Below are 26,095 nucleotides of genomic sequence, written 5' to 3'. Positions count from 1 at the left end.
TCCTCTGCCAGCAGGAAACAAGCTTTTTCACTTACATCAAGTCAGCTCCACTTTAGACCGGTCAAGCCGCTTCCTGTCTCCACAGGGGCTTAGCTAATGGCTAACGAGGTTAGCGCGTGCAGTAGTTCTGCCGGATAGCGTGCAGACCGTAGCTAGCGGCCAGCTAGCATGTCTGGGGTTGGTCAGAAGGGTTTGGCTAAGAGCTAACGGCTAAACGAATGAAGTGTGCTGTGGTGAACTGAGTGACTCATTCGGTACCACAGTGCTGTCCCAGTGAGATTCATTCTCTGACCCTGCAGAGCTCAGGGGACAAGAGAACACGAGCTCTTAAGTACCAGTATGGGAATGACCTTTCCTCACCTGACCTGGTTACTCTGAAAAGCCAAGAGAGGGACTGGTGAGGACAGGACAGTCCACTGATGATGACATGATTCGGGACTTAGTCTCGCATAGCCAGACCTATCTCCACACTTGGTTTACGCTGTGCCAGCGCCAGAGACAGGTCTGGCTGGACATATTACCATTCTGCAATAGGGGGGGGTGGGACGGACGCAGTATTTCTTTAAACCAATCACAGTCGTCTTGGGCGGAGCCAGCCCCGGACGCAGCGACGGTGCTCTTGCAAAATAGTCTGGATCGAATCTGATTGGTGCTGAGAGAATCTCTCGGCCGAATCAGATTAATTTGCGTCGCCACTGATTGGGCAGTGTGACAACGAATGACAAGGTTTATTGCCAAAACCTACATCCGTTGAGTCAGACTATTCGGGACTTGAACCTATGTAGCCGAGGCAGGTCTATCAAAGTGTCTGAGGCAAAAGCTTTGACCGCTACACCAACCGACGCCTCCTCTGTCTAGCGCCCAATATTTCGCAATTCAATACTGGGATTTGACAGCCACTCAACTCCAAAGATCCAAATACCACCTGGTTTCTGCGATATCATTGGCTTAGAAACAGGGCGGCATTTCCGATCAGCCAATCACTGTGCGGTCTGTCAGGCTGTGAGTGTTCAGTTAGTGCAGCTGGTGCCTCTGATTGTCCTCCGGCTCACGCTCGTAACCGGCGGTTGGTCCTGGAATCCAAACCCCTACATTCGCAATCAACTGTCATTTAAGAAATCACCTGTTTCAACAAACCTCCCAACCTGTGTCCGACGTGAAGGAATGTAGAAAACAAATACTATAAAAACCAGAAACTGGAAAATTCTTCAGAGAAACAAGTTGACCAAAAGGCATAGAGACATATTGCCCTTAGACTGCTTGCTGTAGTAGTTGTTCAACACGACTGTCATGAGGTTCCATTAGACGATTCTAGAAGAATCCGTGCCTAAGACTACTGAGCCAGAGACAGATGTAGGTATGAAAACAGAGATAGATCTAGACAGAGATCGTTCGGTCGAGATAGGGTGGCGGGGCTCTCTCTCACCTGATGTACGCCACCAGGAAGTGAAGGATCGGGGCGCTTCCCTCGCTCTCCCCCCGTTTCCATGACAACGCCAGCTCGGTGTCGGACACGGGGGCGACGGAGGGCTTGGTGGGGGGCGACGGTGGCATGCACACGTCTGGGGGGCGGACGAGAGAATCCGCGGAGCGTCGACGATATATAAGCGTTCGGTCTTTTAAAAGTGCAGATTTATGCGAAAGTTAGTAGGCGATCGGCGTGATCTTACCGTAAGTGTCCGTGGTGATATCGCGGGGCATGCTGGGACGGCCCTCGCCGGCCCAGCCGTACGCCCCCACGCTCACTTTGTACTGGGTGGACACCTTCAGGTTCCCTATGTCCACATCCTGGTCAGAGAGAGAGAGTTAGAGGCAGGGGGTGAGAGAGAGAGAGAGAGAGAGAGAGATAGAGAGAGAGAGAGAGAGAGAGAGAGAGAAAGAAAGAGAGAAAGAGAGAGAGAGAGAGAGACAGAGAGAGAGAGAGAGAGAGAGAGAGAGTTAGAGGCAGGGGTGAGAGAGAGAGAGACAGAGAGAGAGAGAGAGAGAGAGAGAGAGAGAGAGTTAGAGGCAGGGGGTGAGAGAGAGAGAGACAGAGAGAGAAAGAGAGAGAGAGAGAGAGAGAGAGAGAGAGAGACAGAGAGAGAGACAGAGAGACAGAGAGAGAGAGACAGAGAGAGAGAGAGAGAGAGAGAGAGAGACAGAGAGATAGAGAGAGACAGAGAGAGAGACAGAGAGATAGAGACAGAGAGAGAGAGAGAAAGCGAGAGAGGCTTAGATTCAAGTCGATAGTCCAGTCAAGGTGGATTTGTAGCGCATCAAAACAAACTGAGATCGATTGGTACTTACAAAACTAGCTTGTCCATCCAGCTGACCCTACATTAAACGAAACCAAAGGTCATTAACCCCATTCGTCGTTGATGGTAATGTTATCTAAAACCATGTGGTAGAAACAGAACTCACAGCGGTCAACATCTCGAGACTGAGGGGCACCTCCAGAATCATGGCCGCCCCCACCGGACGCTCGTTACGCATCTCTGTGTAGAACACCTAAAACACACACACACACACACAGTCAAGCAGACAGTCCCACGTAGACACACACACACACACATACAGAGACAGGCAGGCAGATAGACACACACGCACAGGTAGGAAGTCACACACAAACACACAAAGTAATATTTTGATTAAGACAGATCGTTTGGTAATACTTCACTATTGTACGCGCGATCAACGTTGGATGATCAATTCCTTATCACGCCTATAGGAGGATAAAAGGTCTAGTAAATATTCTCTAGTCAACACACACTTAGGGCTCAGGGCATCCCCTCACTACAGTAAGCCTCAAATCCATGGAGAATTACTGTAAGTGCTCAACAGCAGACAACAAAAACAACACATTCGACAGTGAAAAGACCAAAAGAGGAAATACTATGACAAAACAGGATTATGGAAAGGAACCAACCGATTGGCCGAATGAATAAGAACTAAACTCAAAGTGATCAACCATCCTTCAGAACCTCTTAGCGATGGCATATGGCCAACAGCAAGACACACGCACTGTCAAAACGACAGATATGAACGTCTACTGTACCTTCAAACCAACAGCTGTGGGGGCGGGGCTACGCCTGAAAAATCAGAGTGTTGGATGTCCCTGTGGGAGAGCCCGTCAAGAACTCATTTCGGTTCTGCGAAATGGTTCTACAGCCAGAACTTGTGTATGCCGGTCTCACGGTATCGGAGAGATGATGAAAGGGAGACGTAACTACCATCTGCAGGTGAGACAGACAGACGGCCGGACAGGCGGGAGACAACTACGGCCCGTGAAGCATACACTCCCGGTCTGCCATCAACAGAGAAAATTGCCTTCTTGTCGGGACAGAGAGAATTTTAATCATGACAAATCTGTTAAGAGCTCTCTCTCTCTCTCTTTTTTTGGGTTCGCGGGAATGAGAGGCAGTTGAACTGCATCCATCCACGCTCTGACAGTTAAAAGCGAGATTGGAGAGAGCCGAGAAGGAGAGAGAGATGTTTTTCGGGGGACAGAGAAACAGGAGTTGAGTCAGTGGATGGGATGTTGTTAGTCCAGGGTGGTGTACTGTCAGTGGATGGGATGTTGTTAGTCCAGGGTGGTGTACTGTCAGTGGATGGGATGTTGTTAGTCCAGGGTGGTGTACAGTCAGTGGATGGGATGTTGTTAGTCCAGGATGGTGTACTGTCGGTGGATGGGATGTTGTTAGTCCAGGGTGGTGTACTGTCAGTGGATGGGATGTTGTTAGTCCAGGGTGGTGTACTGTCAGTGGATGGGATGTTGTTAGTCCAGGGTGGTGTACTGTCAGTGGATGGGAAGTTGTTAGTCCAGGGTGGTGTACTGTCGGTGGATGGGATGTTGTTAGTCCAGGGTGGTATACTGTCAGTGGATGGGATGTTGTTAGTCCAGGGTGGTATACAGTCAGTGGATAGTGTTAGTTCCGAGTGTTGTCATTACTGTACAGTATGTAGGATGTTGTCACCTTGTAGCCGGTGATGGTGCTGACATGTCTCCGAGGCATCTTCCATTGCACCCTGATCGCCGTACAGTTGACCGCTTCCAGCTGGATGTCCAGAGGGGGACTAAGACGATCTGCAAGTTAGACAGGAAGTGACGTCATCGACATAGGCGGTCATGTTACAGTGGTGTTTTTTTCCCCCCGGTTTCTGTGAAGCGTGGTCGTTGTGCCACTTTGAGAGCTGCTACCGTCTAGAAAGAGAAGAAGAACTCTTTGTCGTTCGACGCCACACTCCAGCGCGCGCGTGCGACGGGCGACGCGTGAATCGCGGTCGCCGAGGAAACGTCTCTCCGCTTCTAACCCATCCCGTCGTCCTTCCTCCAAGGGCAGCCGGGACCAGACGGCGGGCGCGTCCACGAGCCCCTGCTGACCCTCATGAACGTCACATCACTCACGGACGCCATTCTCATCCGAATGTTTTCATAAGACTACAAAGTGGATCACAGGCGCACCCACTCATTTTGCTTCACTTCAACCTGAGGGACGACTGTAGCTCAGTTGGCAGAGCGGGTCGTTCGATGATCGAAGGGTCGGTGGTTCGAATCCCAGCTCCGACTGTCCACATGTCGAAGTATCCTTGAGCAAGACACCTAACCCCAAATTGCTCCCAAGCAGGGAGCAGGAAGCAGCCTAGCTGAGCAGGCTAGCACCTTGCATGGCAGCTACCGCCATTGGTGTGTGAATGTGTGTGTGAATGGGTGAATGAGAGGCCATTGTAAAGCGCTTTGAGTGCCGCTCAGGTGGAAAAGCGCTATATAAGTGCAGTCCATTTACCATTTCAACCGGATAAAGTCTCGGTCGAGGACCGGTTCTCCGTTCGCCCGTGATCTGGTCAAGAGACGCACCGTTACAATGCTCCCCTCCAGCCGGATGTACACAATACGGCTGTGAGGAGATGTCTGTTCCTGTCAGAGGAGCAGAGTAATCACTTCCTGTAGTGTCCTACTCCTCAGTGTGTGATTGGCTGGGGCTACTGGAGGAGGAAATGACCAGGGTATTTGATTGGCTGTTACCTCACACCCCGGTTACTTCACAGATTCAATCTGTAATACGACACCTTCCCAGCCTCGTTGAAGGGGCGACACAATGTCCGATTGAGATGTCATTACCCACTGCACGCACAAGCACATGCACACTACACACTCTCTCTCTCTCTTTCACACACACACACACACACACACACACACACACACACACACACTATGTCATCGGTAGTCCAGGTAATTGATTATCTGGTGTGAGACATGGAGCCGCAGCAGGAACACTTGTGAGTGTGTGTGCGTGTGTATGTGCGTGCGATAGAGAGAGAGAGAGAGAGAGAAAGAGAGAGAGAAACTGTTCCTAGAGGATGGGTTGATTCAGAGGGGGGGGGGGTGACTCCATCTCTCTCCGCCTGGTTACATGCAACGTTCTTGAATAGAATAGAACAGAACAGAACAAGAACATATTGAACTTAGATGCCCTCTCCATTCTGCTCAGGAGAAGCTGGTCCTTTAGATGAACACTTCGAGTTCTCTCTTCATCTATTCTGAAGCTGGAGTGTGTGTGCAACCCCCCCCGCCACACACACACACACACACACACACACACACACACACTGATCTCCCTCTCTTTACAGCCCAGGCAGGGAGGCTGTCAGTAGTTTTTACATCCCCTGACCCAGCCAGCCAGTCGTCTGCGCGAGCCGCCGGGCCTGACGTGATTCTTCCGGACAGGTCCCTGTCAGCCTCGGCTCAGAGCGCGAACAAAGAGACCGGGCGACACACCTCGCGGTGAGAACGTGAGACGCGCTGTCAGAAAGAGGGGGGGGCGGGGGGGGGTCCACCTGGCCCGCGGACGTCATGGAGACAGCAGGATCCTGGCTGCCAGCAGAGATAACTGCGGAACAGAGACGACCCCCCCACCGGAGCCTGGCTGCCACCCCCCCCCCACAGGGCACCGATGGTGGCCTCAATCCCAGCAGAACGTTCCCCCCTCTGAACGTTCTCTCCCCGCCTCGTCAGAACTCAATAGAACCCCACGGAAGAAGGTTCTAGACCTCTCTGCCGCTCCTCTGTTGGGCTGATTGCCCCTGAGGCGTGGTCAGCGGTGATTTGAGTGAGGAGGGGGTGCCGGTCGGTCCACAGAATGTCCCCCATCAGCGCTGCCCTCCACACTTCCACACTAGTCTGAACAGGTAAATACAGCAGTCTGCAATAACACTCCTCTCTAGAGAGAGAGGGAGGAAGGGAGGGATAAAATATTTATAGAGAGAAAGAGTACAGAGGAGAGAGAGAGGGGAAAGAAAGAGAGGGAGGCAGGGGAGGAGAGAGGGAGAGAAAAGGGGAAATTACAGTTTCAATATTACAGCGAGAGAGAGAGAGAGAGAGAGAGAGAGAGTAACTGTCAGTTCCTTCAATTCCTAGAGGCACTTTGTAGGAAAAGCAGCAGCTGTCAACAAAGAAATCACTGGTGAACTGGTTGTATCCATAGAGACCACAGCTAAACAGCATGTTGCCATGTCTCATACTGGTGTTCCAACCATAACTACTACCTTCTAGACTAGAAATGATTCTATTATTCGAATCATGCTGACACTTTTATTCAGTTGCACGTACCTGCTTAGCTGCTGATGGGCAGTTGGACCCACCCCTAGGTCTATTTACCCCTTATATGTTTTAATATCATTAATTGATTGTAACATGCACAGCAAATCATAAACATCACATAGAAATGTTTGTTGCTATATCCATCACAGGTTCTGGATAAATGTGATTGCAAATAATAGCTACTCTATACAGAATATCAAATTATTAGCATTTATGTGTAAGACGCGTTCTCAACTGCCGACCAACGGGTTGCTTTATAAACTATAGGGATAATAAATCCTAAAATCAAATAATTGTATGATTTGTTATTTACCTGATCTCCGAGAATTGCCATTTGTCTTCCTGGCGCAAAGCGAGATGTCGACCATGCATATTGAGAAGAGCAGCAAGCACAGTAAGATCCGCTCTTTAGGCCAACCTGTAAACTCCATTTCTTCTTTATCTTAACTTGGGACAGTCAGATGTTCATTTTAAGCAACGACGCTTGCCTATTATAATGACTACCGAGACTGATGAATAAAAGTTTCTGCGGTCAATTCGGCCCGTCTCATTCAAAAGTAGCAATACGGTTACGCAAAAGGCCGGACACGTCTTCTGTCCGTAAGAAGGAAGGCCACTGAGGTTTGACACTGATTAGATTAGAGTCTGATAAAGATCAGTCCAACATGCGAGGGGCCGATCAGCCCTAGACGGTTGCTTGCTTATTCTAGCCCGCGCGCACATGGAGACAAGCACCACGCGTAAAATGAAACAAGATAAGAAAATCCTTCCGAATACCGACGAGGGGTCGCTGATTTTACGCACGGTGGTCGTCTTGCTGTCAATAGATTGCTCAGTTAGTGTGAAACGGCCGAGTGGAGCAGGCGAGCAGAGGGGAGGAGGAACGTGGACACATTTGGAGCTAAGAGGATAACAGCGTCTAATCCACCCAGATGGAGAGAGACTTGGAGCTCGCGCCCCGGCCACTCAGACTAATATAGAAACAGACTGCGAGTGACGCTGTGCGCAACAGTTTACCAGCAAAACATGTGTGCGTGGATTTAATGATCGATAGTTCGATATTAATACATTTATGTTATGTTGCTACAGATTAGCCTGGCAAATCTGTCATGTACTGTACAGTCTTTTATTGTTGTTATTTTTATGTATATTGCTTCTATGTATATTCTGTCTTCTGCATTTCCAATCTTTTGCTGTAATTTCCCACTACTGAAACACCAAATTTCCTCCTACGGGGATTATTAAAGTCCAGTTCTATCTATCTATCTATCTATCTATCTATCTATCTATCAACATCAGTGTGAATTCATACACTCTTCTCTAAAATATTCAAATCTCAACGACTGAAAACTGACTTATTTGTTGTTACTCTCTCTCTCTCTCCCCCTGTCTCTCTCCCTCTCTCTCTCCCTCTCTCTCTCTCTCCCTCTCTCTCTCCCTCTCTCTCTCTCTCTCTCTCCCCCCCCCCCCCTCTCTCTCTCTCTCTCTCTCTCTCCCTCCCTCTCTCTCTCTCTCCCTCTCTCCCTCCCTCTCTCTCTCTCTCTCCCCCCCCCCCCCCCCCTCTCTCTCTCTCTCTCTCTCTCTGGCAGACAGGAGGAGAATCTCAGGATCCTGATACAAGCGGCGGTAGCGGCATTCCCGTGTCTCTTCAAGACGTCGCGCGAGGAGGAGGCTGTCCTGTCCGGACCACGCACGAGCGTGTCTGCCTCTTCCTCTTCAACCTCCATTACTCCCGGCCCGCTGGTCATCACCATCTAACCAATCCCCCGCCATCTCACCCCAGCGAGGGGCTGAGGAAATGACGAATCACCAGAAGAAGTTGAAATCGGAAATGGTTGAATCCATTACAGCCGCACGACCGCTATTGTTTTCCGCCTCTGTGGTGGAGAGGGTCTATTTTCAAGGTATTGTCCTGGTATTGCGGTGTGGAGGAGGGACAGCCCAGCGGAATGAGAATGAGAAAACCTTCTGGGTGTGATGAATATGTAGGCCTCGTGCTACTTTATGGATGGGGACTGTGTCTGGTTGTTGCACTGACTTGTATCATGAACTACAGCACTGTTGACCTGCTGCGCTAATACAAGCGTAGGTGAGGAGGAGGATGACAACAACGCCCTGAACTCCTCCATAGCCCCTAAATCTCACCCAGCCACCCAATCAGACACAATTAGATTGTTGTCGCCCGACAGCGTTTGGGTTCATTATAACAGTTATAGAATCCCCCCCCTGCGGCTACCAATTCTACATCTCAGAATGCAGTTGAAAACTGGCCTGTTGTTCACCCTAATGAGTCCTTTTGTCTAGGTGTCCATGCGTGCAAACAGCAAGACACCTCGCTAGAATTAGGACCCGAGGTCTGATTTAGGGAAACCATTCTCTCCCTAGTGGCTCAGCGGAAGAGAGGACAGGTGTTTCTGAGAGCAGAATCATCTGTTCTTTACCCAAAAGTATCCCATCATGTTAGGATCAGTTAATTCCTCTCCTCTTCCCTCCTTTCCTCCTCTCCTCTTCCCTCCTCTCCTCCTCTCCTCTTCCCATGCGTGAGCGGTTCTGGTTCCTCCATGCCAGGGGAACATCTGAGAGCATGTCAGCCCGGTAGAGAAGCCTCCTCTGGGTGTGTTGGATGACCCTTCCCCTACTGTGGATCTGGGGGCCAGGTCTTCTCTGCTGTGGGTCTGGTTAGGTCAGAATCAGATCTAATCTGGGTCTGGTTATGTCAGATCTAATCTGGGTCTGGTTAGGTCAGGTCTACTCTGGGTCTGGTCAGGTCAGGTCTACTCTGGGTCTGGTCAGGTCAGGTCTGTGGGTGTGGTCAGGTCAGGTCTACTCTGGGTCTGGTCTGGTCAGGTCTGTGGGTGTGGTCAGGTCTGTGGGTGTGGTCAGGTCAGGTCTGCTCTGGGTCTAGTCTGGTCAGGTCAGGTCTGCTCTGGGTCTAGTCTGGTCAGGTCTACTCTGGGTCTGGTCAGGTCTGTGGGTGTGGTCAGGTTAGGTCTGTGGGTGTGGTCAGGTCAGGTCTGTGGGTGTGGTCAGGTCAGGTCTGTGGGTGTGGTCAGGTCAGGTCTGTGGGTGTGGTCAGGTCAGGTCTGTGGGTGTGGTCAGGTCTGTGGGTCTGGTCAGGTCTGTGGGTGTGGCCAGGTCAGGTCTGTGGGTGTGGTCAGGTCAGGTCTGTGGGTGTGGTCAGGTCAGGTCTGTGGGTGTGGTCAGGTCAGGTCTGTGGGTGTGGTCAGGTCAGGTCTGTGGGTGTGGTCAGGTCTGTGGGTGTGGTCAGGTCAGGTCTGTGGGTGTGGTCAGGTCAGGTCTGTGGGTCTGGTCAGGTCTGTGGGTGTGGCCAGGTCAGGTCTGTGGGTGTGGTCAGGTCAGGTCTGTGGGTGTGGTCAGGTCAGGTCTGTGGGTGTGGTCAGGTCAGGTCTGTGGGTGTGGTCAGGTCAGGTCTGTGGGTGTGGTCAGGTCTGTGGGTGTGGTCAGGTCAGGTCTGTGGGTGTGGTCAGGTCAGGTCTGTGGGTGTGGTCAGGTCAGGTCTGTGGGTGTGGTCAGGACAGGTCTGTGGGTGTGGTCAGGTCAGGTCTGTGGGTGTGGTCAGGTCAGGTCTGTGGGTGTGGTCAGGTCAGGTCTGTGGGTGTGGTCAGGTCAGGTCTGTGGGTGTGGTCAGGTCAGGTCTGTGGGTGTGGTCAGGTCAGGTCTGTGGGTGTGATCAGGTCTGTGGGTGTGGTCAGGTCAGGTCTGTGGGTGTGGTCAGGTCTGTGGGTGTGGTCAGGTCAGGTCTGTGGGTGTGGTCAGGTCAGGTCTGTGGGTGTGGTCAGGTCTGTGGGTGTGGTCAGGTCAGGTCTGTGGGTGTGGTCAGGTCAGGTCTGTGGGTGTGGTCAGGTCAGGTCTGCTTTCCTCTGGGTGTGTTAGAGAAGGCTCCATCCCCTGTTGGCCAGGTTATGAGGCCAGAGGATAGAGGCCACACACATGCACACACACACACACACACACACACAAAATACACACACATAACCAAAACACATATACCTGTACTCACACAGAGCCAACATAAATACTACGCATACTACACATCTAACACACACATACACACACACACACACACAATGGGTGCACTAACTCAAGTTGTTTTGAATGATTAGAAACATAGAGGAAACTCAACCATGGAATAGCAGTACATGCTCTTCCTAACCAGATACCACTGACACAGCAAATTCAGAGAGAGACACCTAGTGGTGGAACATTGCAATCACATCATTGTAGTGGAATAATAAATTCTTGAGGACACCCTGCGTACAAATCATCACCATTTTCTTATGTTATGAGGAATGTATCATTGATGTAGTCCACAACGATGGTGTTACAGTTTACAATCAACATACATAACCAAATATATAACCAAAAACACAACAGCCCCGTGGTACAATAACAAGCATCCTGTGACGTGTGTAATTACCCGTCTCATCATCACAGACCAGCCTCTTCCCAGTTCTGTTCCTCTGGGATTACCTCATAATCAGTCACACTCTGGCTCTTAATCCCAGATTATAATATGGGGAAGATTGGACAGAGCAGAGGGGTCCACACTGCCTTGGCTGTGTTGAATTACAGCCTGCATGGAAACAGAGCAGGATTGGTACGATGTCATCTACAGCCACCTAGAGGACATTCAGCATTACTACAAGAGGCATGGCTCTGAAAATGTTTTCTGTCCAAACCAGACTACCGTTATCTATTCTGTGACCACGTCAGCTCTAAACAGGCAGACAGAATGGGATTTACTGTAATGCACAAGACCAAATCTGGAGCCTAATTCTGAAGTCTTACCTCCTCTCTTTTCTTCTTCTCTCCCTTCCTCTCTCCTCCTCCTTGTCTCTCCTCTTCTCCTTCCCTCTCCACTTGGCTCCTCACTCTCTTCTCCTCCTCCTCTCCCTCCTCCTCTCCTCCCCTCCTCTCTTCTCCTCTTCCTCTCCTCTCTCTCTGAGGATCCTACAACACCAGAGTACATGTGGTATGAATTAAATCCTCATCAACATCACCTTTCTCAGTGTTGCGGATCACACACATGCACATATGCACATAGCGACATTTAATCAAATCCACCTCACTAGCGACCGCTCTCGCCCTCCACTGCTAATCACATCTCCATCCTGGTTGTCAGCTACTCCCTCTATCCATCCATCCATCCATCCATCCCTCCATCCATCAATCCCTCCCTCCCTCCCTCCCTCCCTCCCTCCATCCATCCATCCATCCCTCCGTCCATCAATCCCTCCCTCCCTCCCTCCCTCCCTCCCTCCCTCCCTCCCTCCCTCCCTCCCTCCCTCCAGCAGTTTCATGTTAACGTCATAATGAGGAGTGAAATTAGTCTTAAAATAAGTCAGACGCACCACACACACACACACACACACACACACACACTGACTTCAGCAGAGGGGGAGGCGTAGAAGGTGGGTGTCTACATTGTGTCGATGGAGGCTTGGCATGGAGGTAATTGCTTGGGAATGGGGTTTTCCAGTCAGAGAGAGGGTTTAGGGATGAGGAGTTCTGGATGAAGACTGAAGGCCTTCTGTTGTAGCCACAGGCTAAGTACAGTAGGCCTATAGTAACTCTGTCGCTACTACAGCTAGCAGATCATGGCGGGATTGTAGCTCGGAGCTTGGTGGTTTATTGATGTAGGTCTGTGTGTGTGCGTGCATGTGTGTGCGTGTGTGTGTGTGCGTGTGTGTGGCAATCTCTACATCTCCAGACCTTGATCTATCTTTTCTCAACCCTCTACTTTTCCCAACCCTCTCTCTCTCTCTCTCTCTCTCTCTCTCTAACCTTGTCCTCAAATAATATTTGAATCACAAAAATCAATAGGACATGAAGTACAACTACAACACTACAACATTACGTATAATTATCTGGCTATGACGCCCGTTACCCATAGAATGATCTAGAATAATAATCTTTTCTGATTATTACATTCAGCTCTACTGGCAGACTGGCTATAGCTTTAGAGAGGGCAACGTGAGACTGATGGATGGGTTGCCAGGTTCAGTGCCAGCATCCCTCCTTGGTTGCCAGATTTGTGTTATTGTTTTTTGAAGTGATACTTTCCCACTAACTGGAGCCATGTGGTTTGGCTGGCTAGAACCCCCCCCCCCCCCCCATTTTTTTCCTACCCCCCTTTTAGGGTAAACAGGAACTCGTCATGGAGAGTGGGATGGTCTGGCCCAGGTCCAGCGTGGGGAGTGAGGGGTTTTCGTCTGCCACCATGTTGGTAAACCAAAGTGTTCCCATGTTCCTTCGCCTGAGCTCCACACTTGAGGGGCAGATAGGAGGTCTGTTGCTGTACAGTCAGACTACGAACAGGGCTTCATGTTAACATTTAGCTACAGTAGCACTCTGAGATTTGCAAATGAAAAGTGCGTTACAAATATAAATATTAATAATTATTAATATTATTTTAAAAAAATATGAATTATTAAAAATATGAATTGTTAATATTAGTCATATAATAATTTATTTTTATTATTACTATTATTAATATTACTATTCTTATTATTATTAATATAATTAATATTATTAATATTATTAATATTATTCAAATTATTCATATAATTCTTTTTTTTTTTATTATTCTTATTCTTATTCTTATTATTTAAATGTGCCGCATGGACACATATACAGTGATCAGGATGTTATTCTCATTCTGATTCTCTGGTCCAGCGCAGCACTGTAGAGGTGAAGACTGTTGAGAGGAACAAGGTGACAGCAGGAGAGCTCTGGGTGATGGAGAGATGATTCACTGTAGGCTACCTCTATATTCCTCTATCATTCTCTCTCTCTCTCTCTCTCTCTCTCTTTCTACAAACCTGCAACCTGCTGGTTGGGACATGGATCATTCTACGGGTGCCGTTCCTTCCTCTCTCTTTAGAACTGATCTGGATCTCATACATCCTATAAACAACCACACGCTTTATCCCATCCGGTCATGCTAGATCAGAGATCACCCAGAGGAGAGGAAGGAGGAAGGGGACCATTTTAGGTATTCACACAGGGCCTTTAGAATCAGAATCAGACTCAGTTGTAATGCCAGGCAGTGTTTACACATACTAGGAATTTGTTCTGGTCGGTTGGTGCATGCATAACGCTGATGGAGACGACATTAGACAGGGTGCAGGGACCAGACAGGACAGTCCAAAGACAGGACAGTGCGTTGTTAAAGTCGCACTGAAACGGACGTTTGAGATCATCTAACTTCCGTAGTTTGACGTATTTCCGACGCAAACCAGCTGAGGGTGGGACATATGTTGAGAGGGATTTGATTGGAACATTGACATGTGGACGGGTTTTAAGAACTTTAGACAGATTCGATAGAAGGATAGCGTTGATTGACGGGTGGATGTCGTGAGATTATTGGTACCTGTTGTCGTCATTGCACGTGACCTACCGTTTTCCAGGAAGTAAGAAATTATATACCTTGATATAAGATTACAACAAAAGTAGAATTTTGTAATTTTTTTGGGCATACATCGTTGAATAGGTGAACACTATGACCAATTATGTGAACCAAAATGGGACAGAATGCTTTTTTCATTTCAGTGCGACTTTAAGCACGGTGCTTTAAGGCTGGGTAGGTGTAGGCTACGGCTTAGTGAGCTACCCACGGTGCTGTTGTAAACAGTAGAATTACATCTGGCTGAGACACCTGACATGCACGCAATGACACACACACACACACACACACACACACACGCACACACGCACACACACACACACACACGCACACACACACACACGCCCTGACTCTACTCTTTACCCTTCAGGCCTGCAGAGAGAATGGGTGCGTCTCAACGCTCTAGAGAAGCTTCTTTTCTCTTTGCCCTTTCACTAGATTAGAGCAGCTTAGAGGCAGAGCAGGGGGCTTTAGTCACACTAAGAACAATATCACTGTATGGCTGCATCAACTACCACTGTGTTCTATAAGAGAGCCAGGGGAGGATGGAGGGAAGAGGAGGAGAGAGGAGAGGAGAGGAGAGGAGAGGAGAGGAGAGGAGAGGAGAGGAGAGGAGAGGAGAGGAGAGGAGAGGAGAGGAGAGGAGAGGAGAGGAGAGGAGAGGAGAGGAGAGGAGAGAGAAGGAGCGAGGAGGAGAGAGGAGAGGAGGGGAGAAGAGTAGAGAGTAGAGAGGAGGGGAGAGGAGAAGAGAGGACTGGAGAGGAGAGGAGAGGAGAGAGAAGGAGCGAGGAGGAGAGAGGAGAGGAAGGGAGTGGAGAAGAGTAGAGAGGAGAGAGGAGAGAGGAGGGGAGAGGAGAAGAGAGGACTGGAGAGGAGAGGAGGAGAGGAGGGGAGGGGAGAGACAGCTTAACAGAAGAAGCCAAAACCGCCAGAAAGGACATCGCCCTCCAATAACATCCAGTTTTTCTCACTCTCAACCAGACAGGATGTGTCAAAGAGGTGTGATATATCACACCTCCAGCCAGAGACTCACAACACCGGGCCAGCGGTTCGAGAGAGCGGGCCAAGATCCCATGGACACACAGCCTGGTCCACTGGTCAGACCCAGAGCTCAGCTGGGGAGGGGAGGGGAGGGGAGAGGCAGCCAAGCCCTCTGTATTTTGGGAGTGTTAAGTGGAGATCGTGACAGACCGGAGCAATTGGACCCGTGTGTGTGTGAGTGCGGGGAGGACGTGATCTCTGCTCCCTCCAGAACCGGCGCTCGGTCCAACATCAACCCAGAGGTGAGAAACACAAGCCGGAGCAATCTAGGGGGTTGGGTCAGGGGACCGTGTGAAACCGCTCCTGTTAATGTCTCTCGTCTGTCTCCCCCCCCCCCACACACACACACACACACACATTCTCTCATTTTCTCTCTCCCATATATCACTCTTTCTGTGACTCTCTCTCTCTCTCTCCATCCCACAGCCAGGCTATCTCCTGCTACAAAGAGCCTCCCTTTCTTCTGACGATCGACACCTGTAGGTTAGGCTACTCTCGGACAGACAGTGAAAGGCAGGTGGGACTCTTGTAGGGAATTGGCCTCCACCTCTCACATGGGTGGTGACAGAGAGACGTCAGCGCTCCCCCCCGGCGTATAAAGCCTGCCTCGCGCGCTACCCACCTCAATATGTTACACCGAGTCCTGGACGCGTGCAGTGACCACCTCTGCTTGTACTGCATCTACCGATACACCTAACCTGGAAATATCCATGGGATATCTCTGATGACAACTCTTTTTTTCTGCATCAATTTACTCCTAAGAAAGGAAAGCGCGTGAGGGGCATGGACTGTAAGCTTCATTATCGGACGCGCATTATATTTCCAAGACGTTTATGGATAACCGTCCCGACAGCCTTCCTGAGGGATTATAACCCTTCATTTTAACCATTCCTGTTTGCCCTCACATAAAGAAGGCATGGACCTGATATAAGGTGAGGATGGTGGCGCATCAGACGGAGACGTGAATGGCCAAAGTACTCCTCTTCTACCAACCTGTGATGATCAGGCAGCAATGCCGTTATTTTCAAACGAGAGTTTCTCCGGCTTACCGCAGGTTGTGTTGTCGGACTAGGGTCTACAATGAAGTTATGGGAAACCCTGACCACCTGTTTGTTCCTGCTGAGCACCGTGGTGGCGAGCCCCCTGCTCCGAACCCGCAGACAGTCCGCCGCGAGGAGAGAGGGGCCCCGTGACTCCTCGCCAGAACCGGAAAGTTTGTTTGCTCCGTCTACGACCAAAACAAACACAGAGACGGAGGCGATATCAGTAGTAAAAGAATGTAAGCTATTTATGACCGCCATCAGGCACGTTTAACTAGTCTGAAAATACAACATGTGACAGAAGGTCAATTGATTAGCGCCTTGTTCTTTAGGTTCAATTGCAGGTCAATAGTTGTATAGTCTACAATGGGATTGACTGTTATCCACACAATGTTCCCAGGCTGACAATCCAAAAAAGAAGTTTTTCTCTCATCTCCTAACTGTGCCTTTGTGTCTCTGTGATTCTCTCGCAGTCAACATGGCGGAGCTGCAGCCGGACCAGTTCGAGGACGTGGTGGACTTCGTCAGGGTGACCATCAGCAGGATACGCCGGTCCTCCTCCCTGGAGCCGGCCGGGTCGAGACAGAGGAGGGAGAAGAGGAGAGGGGGAGGAGGAGGAGGAGGAGGAGGGGAGTTGGGGAAGGACAGGAGGAAGGGAGGCAGAGGGGGGAGGAGAGGGGGGAGAGGACAGGGGTGCGTCCTGAAGCAGGTCCACATGAACGTGTCGGACCTGGGTCTGGGCTATAAGACCAGCGAGGAGATGATCTTTAAGTACTGCAGCGGCCCGTGCCGCAACTCGGAGACCAACTACGACAGGATCCTCAACAACCTGACGCACAACAGGAAGCTGCTGCTCAACACCCCGCCCTCCCACACCTGCTGTCGGCCAATCGCCTTCGACGACGACCTCGCCTTCCTGGACGACAACTTGATCTACCACACCATGAAGAAGCACTCGGCCAGGAAGTGTGGATGTGTATGACTTCCTGTGTGACGGGTAGTAGTGGACTTGGGAGATAGAGGGAGTTCAGTGTAAGTGTAACAGAGGCGGTTCGGTGTAACATCCTGGGTAGCTGGCTGACTCACAGTCAAAGCCTATGGGCTTTAGCTTAGTCAGTTTGAACAGGACACAGGTTCAAATCCCCTCACCGTGACATGAGACTGCATAGAGGCAAAAGCAAGATAGAGAGATAGAAGCATTTATCTCGAAGTGAAACTGAGTCCAACGACCCGGTTTCCTGAGCTTAAAGGAAAATGCTCGTTTTTGACAACCTGGACCTTATTTACGACATATTATAAGAAGTTTGACTCACCCAGATCACTTTTGTGTTGTTCGGAGGCCGGTAGAAGAAATTTAAAATCCAGCGCGAGCCAGTATATCCATGTAATGGCGGCGCACGGGGCAAAGGGAATGCAGTTTCTCAAAATCCATTTTCGGCCGCTAAACGGTTGTTTTCATCAATCAGATTGCATGAATCGACAGTAGAGATTCCTCTACGCGAGCCATTCTTTCGGTTTTCAAATACGTGGTCTGTAGCCTCTGTAATATGATCTTTACACGCCTCTCCCCCACTTGCTCCAGCACGCATGCGCACAGGCCAGCGCGCAGACTGGATATTCTCCCTCACATTCTCTGCGCTACGATCGTAGTTGGTGCCGAGAATATTGTCGTCGTCATTCGTCAGCAACAATCCGATCGTAGCGCAGAGAATGTGAGGGAGAATAGCCAGTGTAAAGATCATATTACAGAGGCTACAGACCACGTATTTGAAAACCGAAAGAATGGCTCGCGTAGAGGAATCTCTACTGTCGATTCATGCAATCTGATTGATGAAAACAACCGTTTAGCGGCCGAAAATGGATTTTGAGAAACTGCATTCCCGCCGCCATTACATGGATATACTGGCTCGCGCTGGATTTTAAATTTCTTCTACAGGCCTCCGAACAACACAAAAGTGATCTGGGTGAGTCAAACTTCTTATAATATGTCGTAAATAAGGTCCAGGTTGTCAAAAACGAGCATTTTCCTTTAAGTCTTTAGCGTGGGCGAAGCAGGGTTCGAATCCCCACTCTGTCACGAGATTGACTGACAGCTTTGGGCTTGGATCTAACAGGAGACGTGACAGCGCAGTCAGGAGTGACACATGAGACTAATTAGTCTCCTCCGGGTACAGTGTGATGATGTCATACCGCGCAGCTCAATCTCCATGGAGAACTGCGTGTTCTAATCATTAAACCTCATCAAGCCTGTTACTCTGCAGACAGTTCAGGTTCCAAAGCTAACAACCGTTTCTATACATGTAAACTAAAATACGGCAAATACATTTTTTTTTATATATGAAAATATTTATAAAGATTTAATTGTGCATTAACTTATTGATATTTATTTACATTTTCTAGCATAAACAAATGTATGTAATGTGTGTATGTTGATATTTATTGATATATACGTATATTTCCTAAAGGGTGCCAAAGGGCCGCGAGGGAGAGCAGGGTTTGAAGACACTATAGAGGGGGGGGGGGGGGGGGGGGGGGCTTTGGGGACACTATAGACTGGACAACAAAAACTCCAGGGACAGTTGAGTGAATGTGACTTTAAAGGGTAAGTTCCCCGCCCCCAAAAAAGAAGAAAAGAAAGGTAGTTGGTGCTCTTGAAGTCATATAAACCCAAAGACTGTCCAGACTTTGGTCAGCTGACCGGTCAGAGGGTATGAAGGCATGTAACCGGTTAGTAACTATCCATACATGTATTCATCAGGGTTGAAGAGTTGTGCATTATCTGTGTTTAAAGAAACGTCTTTGTAATTTTACGTTACTGAATCAAAATTCTCTCAAAACTTTTATTTTTATACAATATTCCACTTTTATAACTCGTTATCGTGCTGAATTAAATGTGTTTCCATGACGATGTGCGTGTGCGCGTTTGTGTTAGAATAACAGGGAAGGGAGGAGGAGGAGCAGGGGAAAGGAAAGGAGACGAGGAGAGGAGAGGATGGAGCGAGGGATGAACAGAGAGAGAGATAGAGAGAGAGAGAGACCCTGGTTCGTGTTCTTTAGCCCTAGCTAATGTGGTTGACATGTGATGAGGACCTCGTGTCTCACGTTCCCCATCCAGCCCCGGCGATCACCGTGACAACGCGGCCAGCGCGGCGACGACGCAGGAAGCTGCTACGCCGAGCGGACAAAGAGTCGACAGCATCATTAGGCTGATGAGGTGTTGTGTGTCTTTTGTCTGGGGTGTCAGAAGAGCTTGTAAATGAATGAGATCATACACTCTAACACGTTACCGAGCTGGACTCAGGTAACACAACCCAGGTGTGTGTGTGTGTGTGTGTGGGGGGGGGGGGTCACAGGTGTTAAACACTAGCTGCTAAATACCCTCCCCAATTGGTTTAGTCTTTCACAAGTCCGCTAGAGATACACACTGCTACTTGTTATTGAGGTAGGGGTCATTTTAATTTTAAATTCAAATTCACACATTTGTGCTAGTAATAATTGTCAACGTTCTGCTATTTTCAATTGAGATATGAACACATAATTTGAATAAGTAATTTCTTTAATTTAATTGGACGATTTGAACTCAAACTGACATCACCCGCTTCTTATCAACATGTCAGGTAATTTTGAGTGGGAGAGATGAAATAGATCACAGGGAATTCCTTTGCTATAATCTAACATCAAACATGAATGAGAATTAGAACAGGATCCAAATGAAGAGATGCTGTATGATGAGAACATGTCGGGCCTCTGTCTCACCCCCTTGGAATCTCTTTGAGAGAGAGAGTCTGGCGGAGTCAGAGGTGGTCTGACCACAGCACAGAGAGGGCTGACCGTGGGGTCGCCCAGGGGACTTACCAGGGGTGGGGAGTGTTTCTGATGGACAGGCTGCTCATGGTGTGGTCATGGTCTCCTGGCCTTCAGCCAAGTCTCGACGTCTGGCCCCGAAGCCACAGACCAGTCCGCTACACACACACACACACACACACACACACACACACACACTCACACACACACACACACACAGAAAGGCAAGCACAAACACTCAAACACACACACACACACAGAAAGGCATGCACAAACACTCACACTCACACACACACACACTATCTGATAGTGAGTCAGACCCAGTCAACTGACATGCTGTCAAATCTGGTCAAAGCACATCTCACACACCCTATTCAACTTGCTACAGCCTCACGAACTACCAGAGAGGGGCACTTCACACAAAATACACTTTTTGATATGTTTTCCAACAATCCATCGTGTATAAAGATATCATTTGGTGGGTAAGAACACTTTTTTTGTTTCTGCAACCAAAAATATGTGTGTGTGTGTGTGTGTGTGTGTGTGTGTGTGTGTGTGTGTGTGTGTGTGTGTGTGTGTGTGTGTGTGTGTGTGTGTGAAGGAGTTCATAGGTGCGAGTGTGAATGTGTATGTCAGCCAGGTGTCCGAGTCAAAGCCAGATGGTTAAATATTCAGATAGGTTGAGCCAGGTGAAACCTGAGCATCAACGCAGAGACTGCTGCACACACACACACACACACACACACACACACACACACACACACACACACACACACAGTGTATCTATCTATCTATCTATCTATCTATCTACTGTATATATCTATCCCCACACACAAACACACACACACACACAATGTAACACACAATGACTGTGATTAAATGAGTGCCGTTTGAGAAGGGCTAAGAGAAACAGAGAGAGAGAGAGAGAGACAGGGAGAGAGACAGAGACAGACAGGGAGAGAGACAGGGAGAGAGACACAGAGACAGACAGGGAGAGAGACAGGGAGAGACAGGGAGAGAGACACAGAGACAGACAGTGAGAGAGACAGAGAGAGAGAGACAGAAGCCATCAGTTAGAGGGACAGTCAGAGAGACAAGGAGATAAACAAAGAGTGTGACAGAGAGTCGGAGAGAGAGACAGGGAGGGAGATAGAGAGATACAGACAGAGACAGAGAGACAGACAGACAGACAGACAGACAGAGATAGTGAGGCAGACAGAGACAGACAGACAGACAGACAGAGACAGAGAGAGACCAACAGAGACAGAGAGAGAGACAGGGAGGGAGATAGAGAGATACAGACAGAGACAGAGAGACAGGGAGAGAGACAGAGATAGTGAGGCAGACAGAGACAGACAGACAGACAGACAGAGACAGAGAGAGACCAACAGAGACAGAGAGAGAGACAGGAAGAGAGACAGAGAGAGTGATGACCAGGGAGAGCAGATGAAGTGATTTTCCATCTCGTCTGGTCTCGTTGTCAGAGCTAATTGATCACAGAAGCTGTTTGGTGGAAACTCTCCCCACTCCTCCTGAGTTACCCCTGAATTGATGCCCTGTGTGTGCGTCCGTGTGTGTGCGCGCGCGTGTGTGTGTGTGCGTGTGTGTAGATGTAAACACAGTGCACCATACTCCAGCTGTATACGTACCTGAGCATCCCTGTCACCAGAGCGCTGCTGCCACTGTCACAGGTGTCACCGCGTGAGTCATCAGTATCGTTTCCACCCGCGTTTGCCCTTCATCTGATCTGGAGTCGTCTGACACCTGCCTCCCCTAAACACTGCTTTAGCCAGCTGAAAAGCCTGACCATGGATAGAGAATAGAATATGTTGATGCCCTGTGTGTGTGTGTGTGTGTGTGTGTGTGTGTGTGTGTGTGTGTGTGTGTGTGTGTGTGTGTGTATCTGTACAGTATGTCTGCTGAGCAGTGTGTGTGTGTGTGTGTGTGTACGTATAGTATGTCTGCTGAGCAGTGTGTGTGTGTGTGTGTGTGTGTGTGTTTGGGTTGGCGAGGGTCAGGATGCAATGTAAAGAGAAAGAGAGAGAGAGAGTTTTTTTTTAAAACAGGACAAGAAATAAAAATCAATTCAATTTCTCCCCAAAATAGAACTCCTACAGCTCTTTTTTTAGTCCCGTAGAATAACTAAAGCATAAAGCACTACATTTATTTTGACTGGATTTTCTTGGAAGTCCTTTGAACACAGCCTGCACCATCTGGCCCACTCCTGACTCCACCCTTTGAAATTTACTCAGATAAAATTAAAACAAACAAAACAGTCTTGCGCTACAGGTACAGTAGACCCCATGATAAACAGGTATTAACTCAGGTATAAACTCAGGTATACACTCAGGTATAAACTCAGGTATACACTCAGGTATAAACTCAGGTATACACTCAGGTATAAACTCAGGTATACACTCAGGTATAAACTCAGGTAAACCATGGTAAACTCAGGTATACACTCAGGTATAAACTCAGGTATACATTCAGGTATAAATTCAGGTATAAACTGAATTCAAGGTAAACCATGATAAACTCGGGTATAAACTCACGTAAACCATGATAAACTCAGGTAAACCATGATAAACTCAGGCATAAACTCAGGTATAAATTCAGGTATAAACTCGGGTATAAACTCAGGTAAACCATGATAAACTCAGGTAAACCATGATAAACTCAGGTAAACCATGATAAACTCAGGTAAACCATGATAAACTCAGGCATAAACTCAGGTATAAATTCAGGTATAAACTCGGGTATAAACTCAGGTAAACCATGATAAACTCAGGTATCCTCAGGGGAGGAGAGAGAGAGCGAAAGAGCAGAGAAGGGACAGGGAGAGACGTCAGTGAGTGACGTTAGTGAAGGATGGAGGTCTGTGTCCAGTCCTGTCTCATCACCTGTCCTCCACGTCTCTGCTCTGTGTCCAGTCCTGTCTCATCACCTGTCCTCCACGTCTCTGCTCTGTGTCCAGTCCTGTCTCATCACCTGTCCTCCACGTCTCTGCTCTGTGTCCAGTCCTGTCCCATCACCTGTCCTCCACGTCTCTGCTCTGTGTCCAGTCCTGTCCCATCATCTGTCCTCCACGTCTCTGCTCTGTGTCCAGTCCTGTCCCATCATCTGTCCTCCACGTCTCTGCTCTGGGAGACCTGCTTAGCGTCCAGCTGTGCTGCTCCACCACACTTAAGACATCTGTCAGCCTGAAAAACCTCCCAGACAGACACACACACGCACACACACACACGCACACAAACACACACAGACGCACACACACACTCACACAAACGGGCACACACACACTCACGCAGATGCACAGACGCACACACACACACACAAACACAGACACACACACACAGACGCACACACACACTCACACTCACACACAGACGCACACACACACACACAGAAGCACAAACACACACACACACACTCTCTCTCTCTCACACAGATGCACACACACACACTCACACAGACGCGCGCACACACACACACACACACACACACACACACTTCCTGCCTGCTTTGATCTATCTGTACAACCACTGCTTTATAGAGAACTGTATGGGATGTGCAGTTCTTACTGCCTGTGCTGGTGGGCTTAATCTAACAGACCAGAGGCAGCTGGCCGCCAGCCAGCTCCTGTCATGTGTGTGTGTGTGTATGTGTGTGTGCTTGTGTGTGTGTGTGTGTGTGTGTGTGTGTGTGTGTGTGTGTGTGTGTGTGTGTGCTTAAACACAGGTGGACCGGAACGCACAGCAGAAGAGAGAGGAGAGACGAGGAGAGAGAGGAGAGACAAGGAGAGAGAGGAGAGAACAACAGGACGATGTGTAGAGAGAAAGGGTGAAGGTACGGAGGAGAGAGAGGAGGAGCGATAGAAGAGGGACATGAAGAGAAAGACGGAGAGGTGGAAGGATGGATTGATGGTGTTTCCTCCTCAGGGAGTGCGGAGGCAGAGGCCGGGTGTTTTGGGGGCTGGGGGAGGTGAGGTAGAGGCTGTCCGGCCTCAGGGGGGGGGGCCCTGGGGTGGCGAACGAGGCCGGGGTGTTTATAGAGCAGATTAGTGTGTTTCCTCTCTGTCTCTCAGCCAATCGCAGCCTTCCTCTGCGACCGGCGCTAACGCTAAGCTAAAACACAGTCCCATCACAGAGAGGCACACACTCACACACACAAGATGTACGGCACACCCCCGTAACACACACACACACACACACACACACACTCAACACACAACACACACACACACAGGCCGGCCCCATCACAGCCAATCACATCTGACACCCCTGAACCCTGGACACACTGCAACTCCCAGCAGCCCCCAGCAACCAGGAAGTCCCAGGTCACAGGTCACATGACTGACCAAGAGCAGGCGATGGGTAGAATGTTATTCTTGTGACTGAAGCACACTCTGGAACTCTCAGAATGCTTCTCTTTCATCATCATCATCATCATCATCATCATCATCATCGGTTGCTTTTTTCATGTCCTTTCTGCCTTCCTGTTAACCTCCACTCGTTCTCCCTCAGAAAGTGTAAATCTGTAAATCAATGGAAGCTCTTTTGGTTCCCAAAGAGCCACATAGTCTCTCTCTCCCTCTCTCTCTCTCTAAAAGTTTAAATCTGCTATCAAGTGGAAGGTCTGACAGAATATACACTCCTGAAACTCATAGCTAATGCCAATAGCCTGCACACACACACACACACACACACACACACACACACACACACACACACACACACACACGCACACACACTGGAAAGAACAACATTGTAGCATGCCATAAAGTGAGATTTATGAAGGTCATATACGTCTCTGGTTCAGAAGGAGCATCAAAAGCAACAAGGTTTCCTCTGTGTTTTCCTTTCATGCTGCTTTAGATGGGCTTAGGACGAGCTAAACACCCTGTCCCAGTCTCCCCGATCGCCCTTTTAGACCCTTAAAGTCGCACTGAAACGGACGTTTGAGATCATCTAACTTCCGTAGTTTCACGTATTTCCGACGCAAACAAGCTATGAGGGTGGGACATAATGTTTAGAGGAATTTGATTGGAACATTGACAAGTGGACGGGTTTTAAGAACTTTAGACAGATTCGATAGGATAGCGTTGATTGACGGGTGGATGTCGTGAGATTATTGGCCTAAAATCTAAGGTACCTGTTGCCGTCATTGCACATGACCTACCGTTTTCCAGGAAGTAAGAAATGATATACTTTGATATAAGATTACAACAAAAGTAGAATTTTGATTTTTTTTTGGCATACTTCGTTGAATAGGTGAACACTATGACTAATTATGTGAACCAAAATGGGACAGAATGCTTTTTTCATTTCAGTGCGACTTTAACAGCGTCAAGTGGCTGAACCTCGGCCTCTGATTCTGCTATTTCTCACAGTTTCAGTCTCTCGAACGAAAATAGAGCTTTTCCCCAGTTGGAGCACTTCTAGAGAGGATTCACACATTTGTCTTGTAGCTATATTCTCTAGAGGCAGTTCCGAAAAGCCGAACAGAGGCCTGTGTGTGTTGGTCCTTAATATCTACTCCACACTGTTGACCGGCTTTCTAAACCTCATGATATGTGTCATCTTACTGATACTTCTCTCAGTCCAAGAACTTCTCTGCTGCTGTTTCATCTTGTTTTGTGTGTGTGTGTGTGTGTGTGTGTGTGTGTGTGTATGTGTGTGTGTGTGTGTGTGTGTGTGTGTGTGTGTGTGTGTGTGTATGTGTACAAGTGCATGTGTGTTCTTAGGTGCATCTGTTTGTGCATATGTCTGTGTGTGTGTGTGTGTGTGTGTGTGTGTGTGTGTGTGTGTGTGTGTGTGTGTGCGCGCGCGAGTGTGTGCATGTGTGCGAGTGCATGTGTGTTCTTGGGTGCATCTGTTTGTGCATAATGTGTGTGTGTGTGTGCGTGTGTGTGTATTGGTCTCCCCCTGAGGTGAATGGACCCTGAAATGGATCCCACTAATCCAGAAAATGACTCACAGAGACCAAGAGTGAAGAGTTCAAACTCGCAACCCCTTCATAACCTCTTCTAACCTTTAGACCCCGTCATAACCTCTCACCCAGAACTGGACCTGCTGGGAGAGCTGGACAGAAACTTGATATTACCCTGGTATTGGACCCAAACACTAAACACACACACACACACACACATGTATACACACACACATACACACACACACACACACACACACAGGCGTGCACACACATGCA

The 26,095-nt window shown here is 48.9% G+C and overlaps 2 protein-coding genes across 2 annotated transcripts in view; one reads left to right on the top strand and one right to left on the bottom strand.

Moving 5' to 3' along the window:
* Nucleotides 1-7,008, bottom strand: part of egflam (EGF-like, fibronectin type III and laminin G domains) — a gene marked incomplete at both ends in the record, with an annotated part of 27,430 nt that extends 20,422 nt beyond the window's left edge. Inside the window, 6 exon segments of the mRNA XM_084439631.1 lie at nucleotides 1,427-1,562; nucleotides 1,671-1,788; nucleotides 2,287-2,313; nucleotides 2,401-2,487; nucleotides 3,954-4,063; nucleotides 6,891-7,008. Coding sequence (XP_084295757.1) covers nucleotides 1,427-1,562; nucleotides 1,671-1,788; nucleotides 2,287-2,313; nucleotides 2,401-2,487; nucleotides 3,954-4,063; nucleotides 6,891-7,008 — 596 coding nt within the window.
* A 9,116-nt stretch (nucleotides 7,009-16,124) lies between these two features.
* On the top strand, nucleotides 16,125-17,066 carry gdnfb (glial cell derived neurotrophic factor b; the record flags this gene model as incomplete). Its single annotated transcript, XM_084439630.1, has 2 exons — nucleotides 16,125-16,257; nucleotides 16,558-17,066. 2 exons carry the CDS (start codon nucleotides 16,125-16,127, stop codon nucleotides 17,064-17,066), a joined length of 642 nt encoding a protein of 213 aa, XP_084295756.1.
* Nucleotides 17,067-26,095: the final 9,029 nt, after the last annotated feature.

Source organism: Borostomias antarcticus (assembly GCF_949987555.1).
Source record: "Borostomias antarcticus genome assembly, chromosome: 6".
NCBI classification, from domain to species: Eukaryota; Metazoa; Chordata; class Actinopteri; order Stomiiformes; family Stomiidae; genus Borostomias; species Borostomias antarcticus.
The sequence above is the reverse complement of the archived record's forward strand: the minus strand, read 5'-3'. Positions and strand labels throughout refer to the sequence as shown.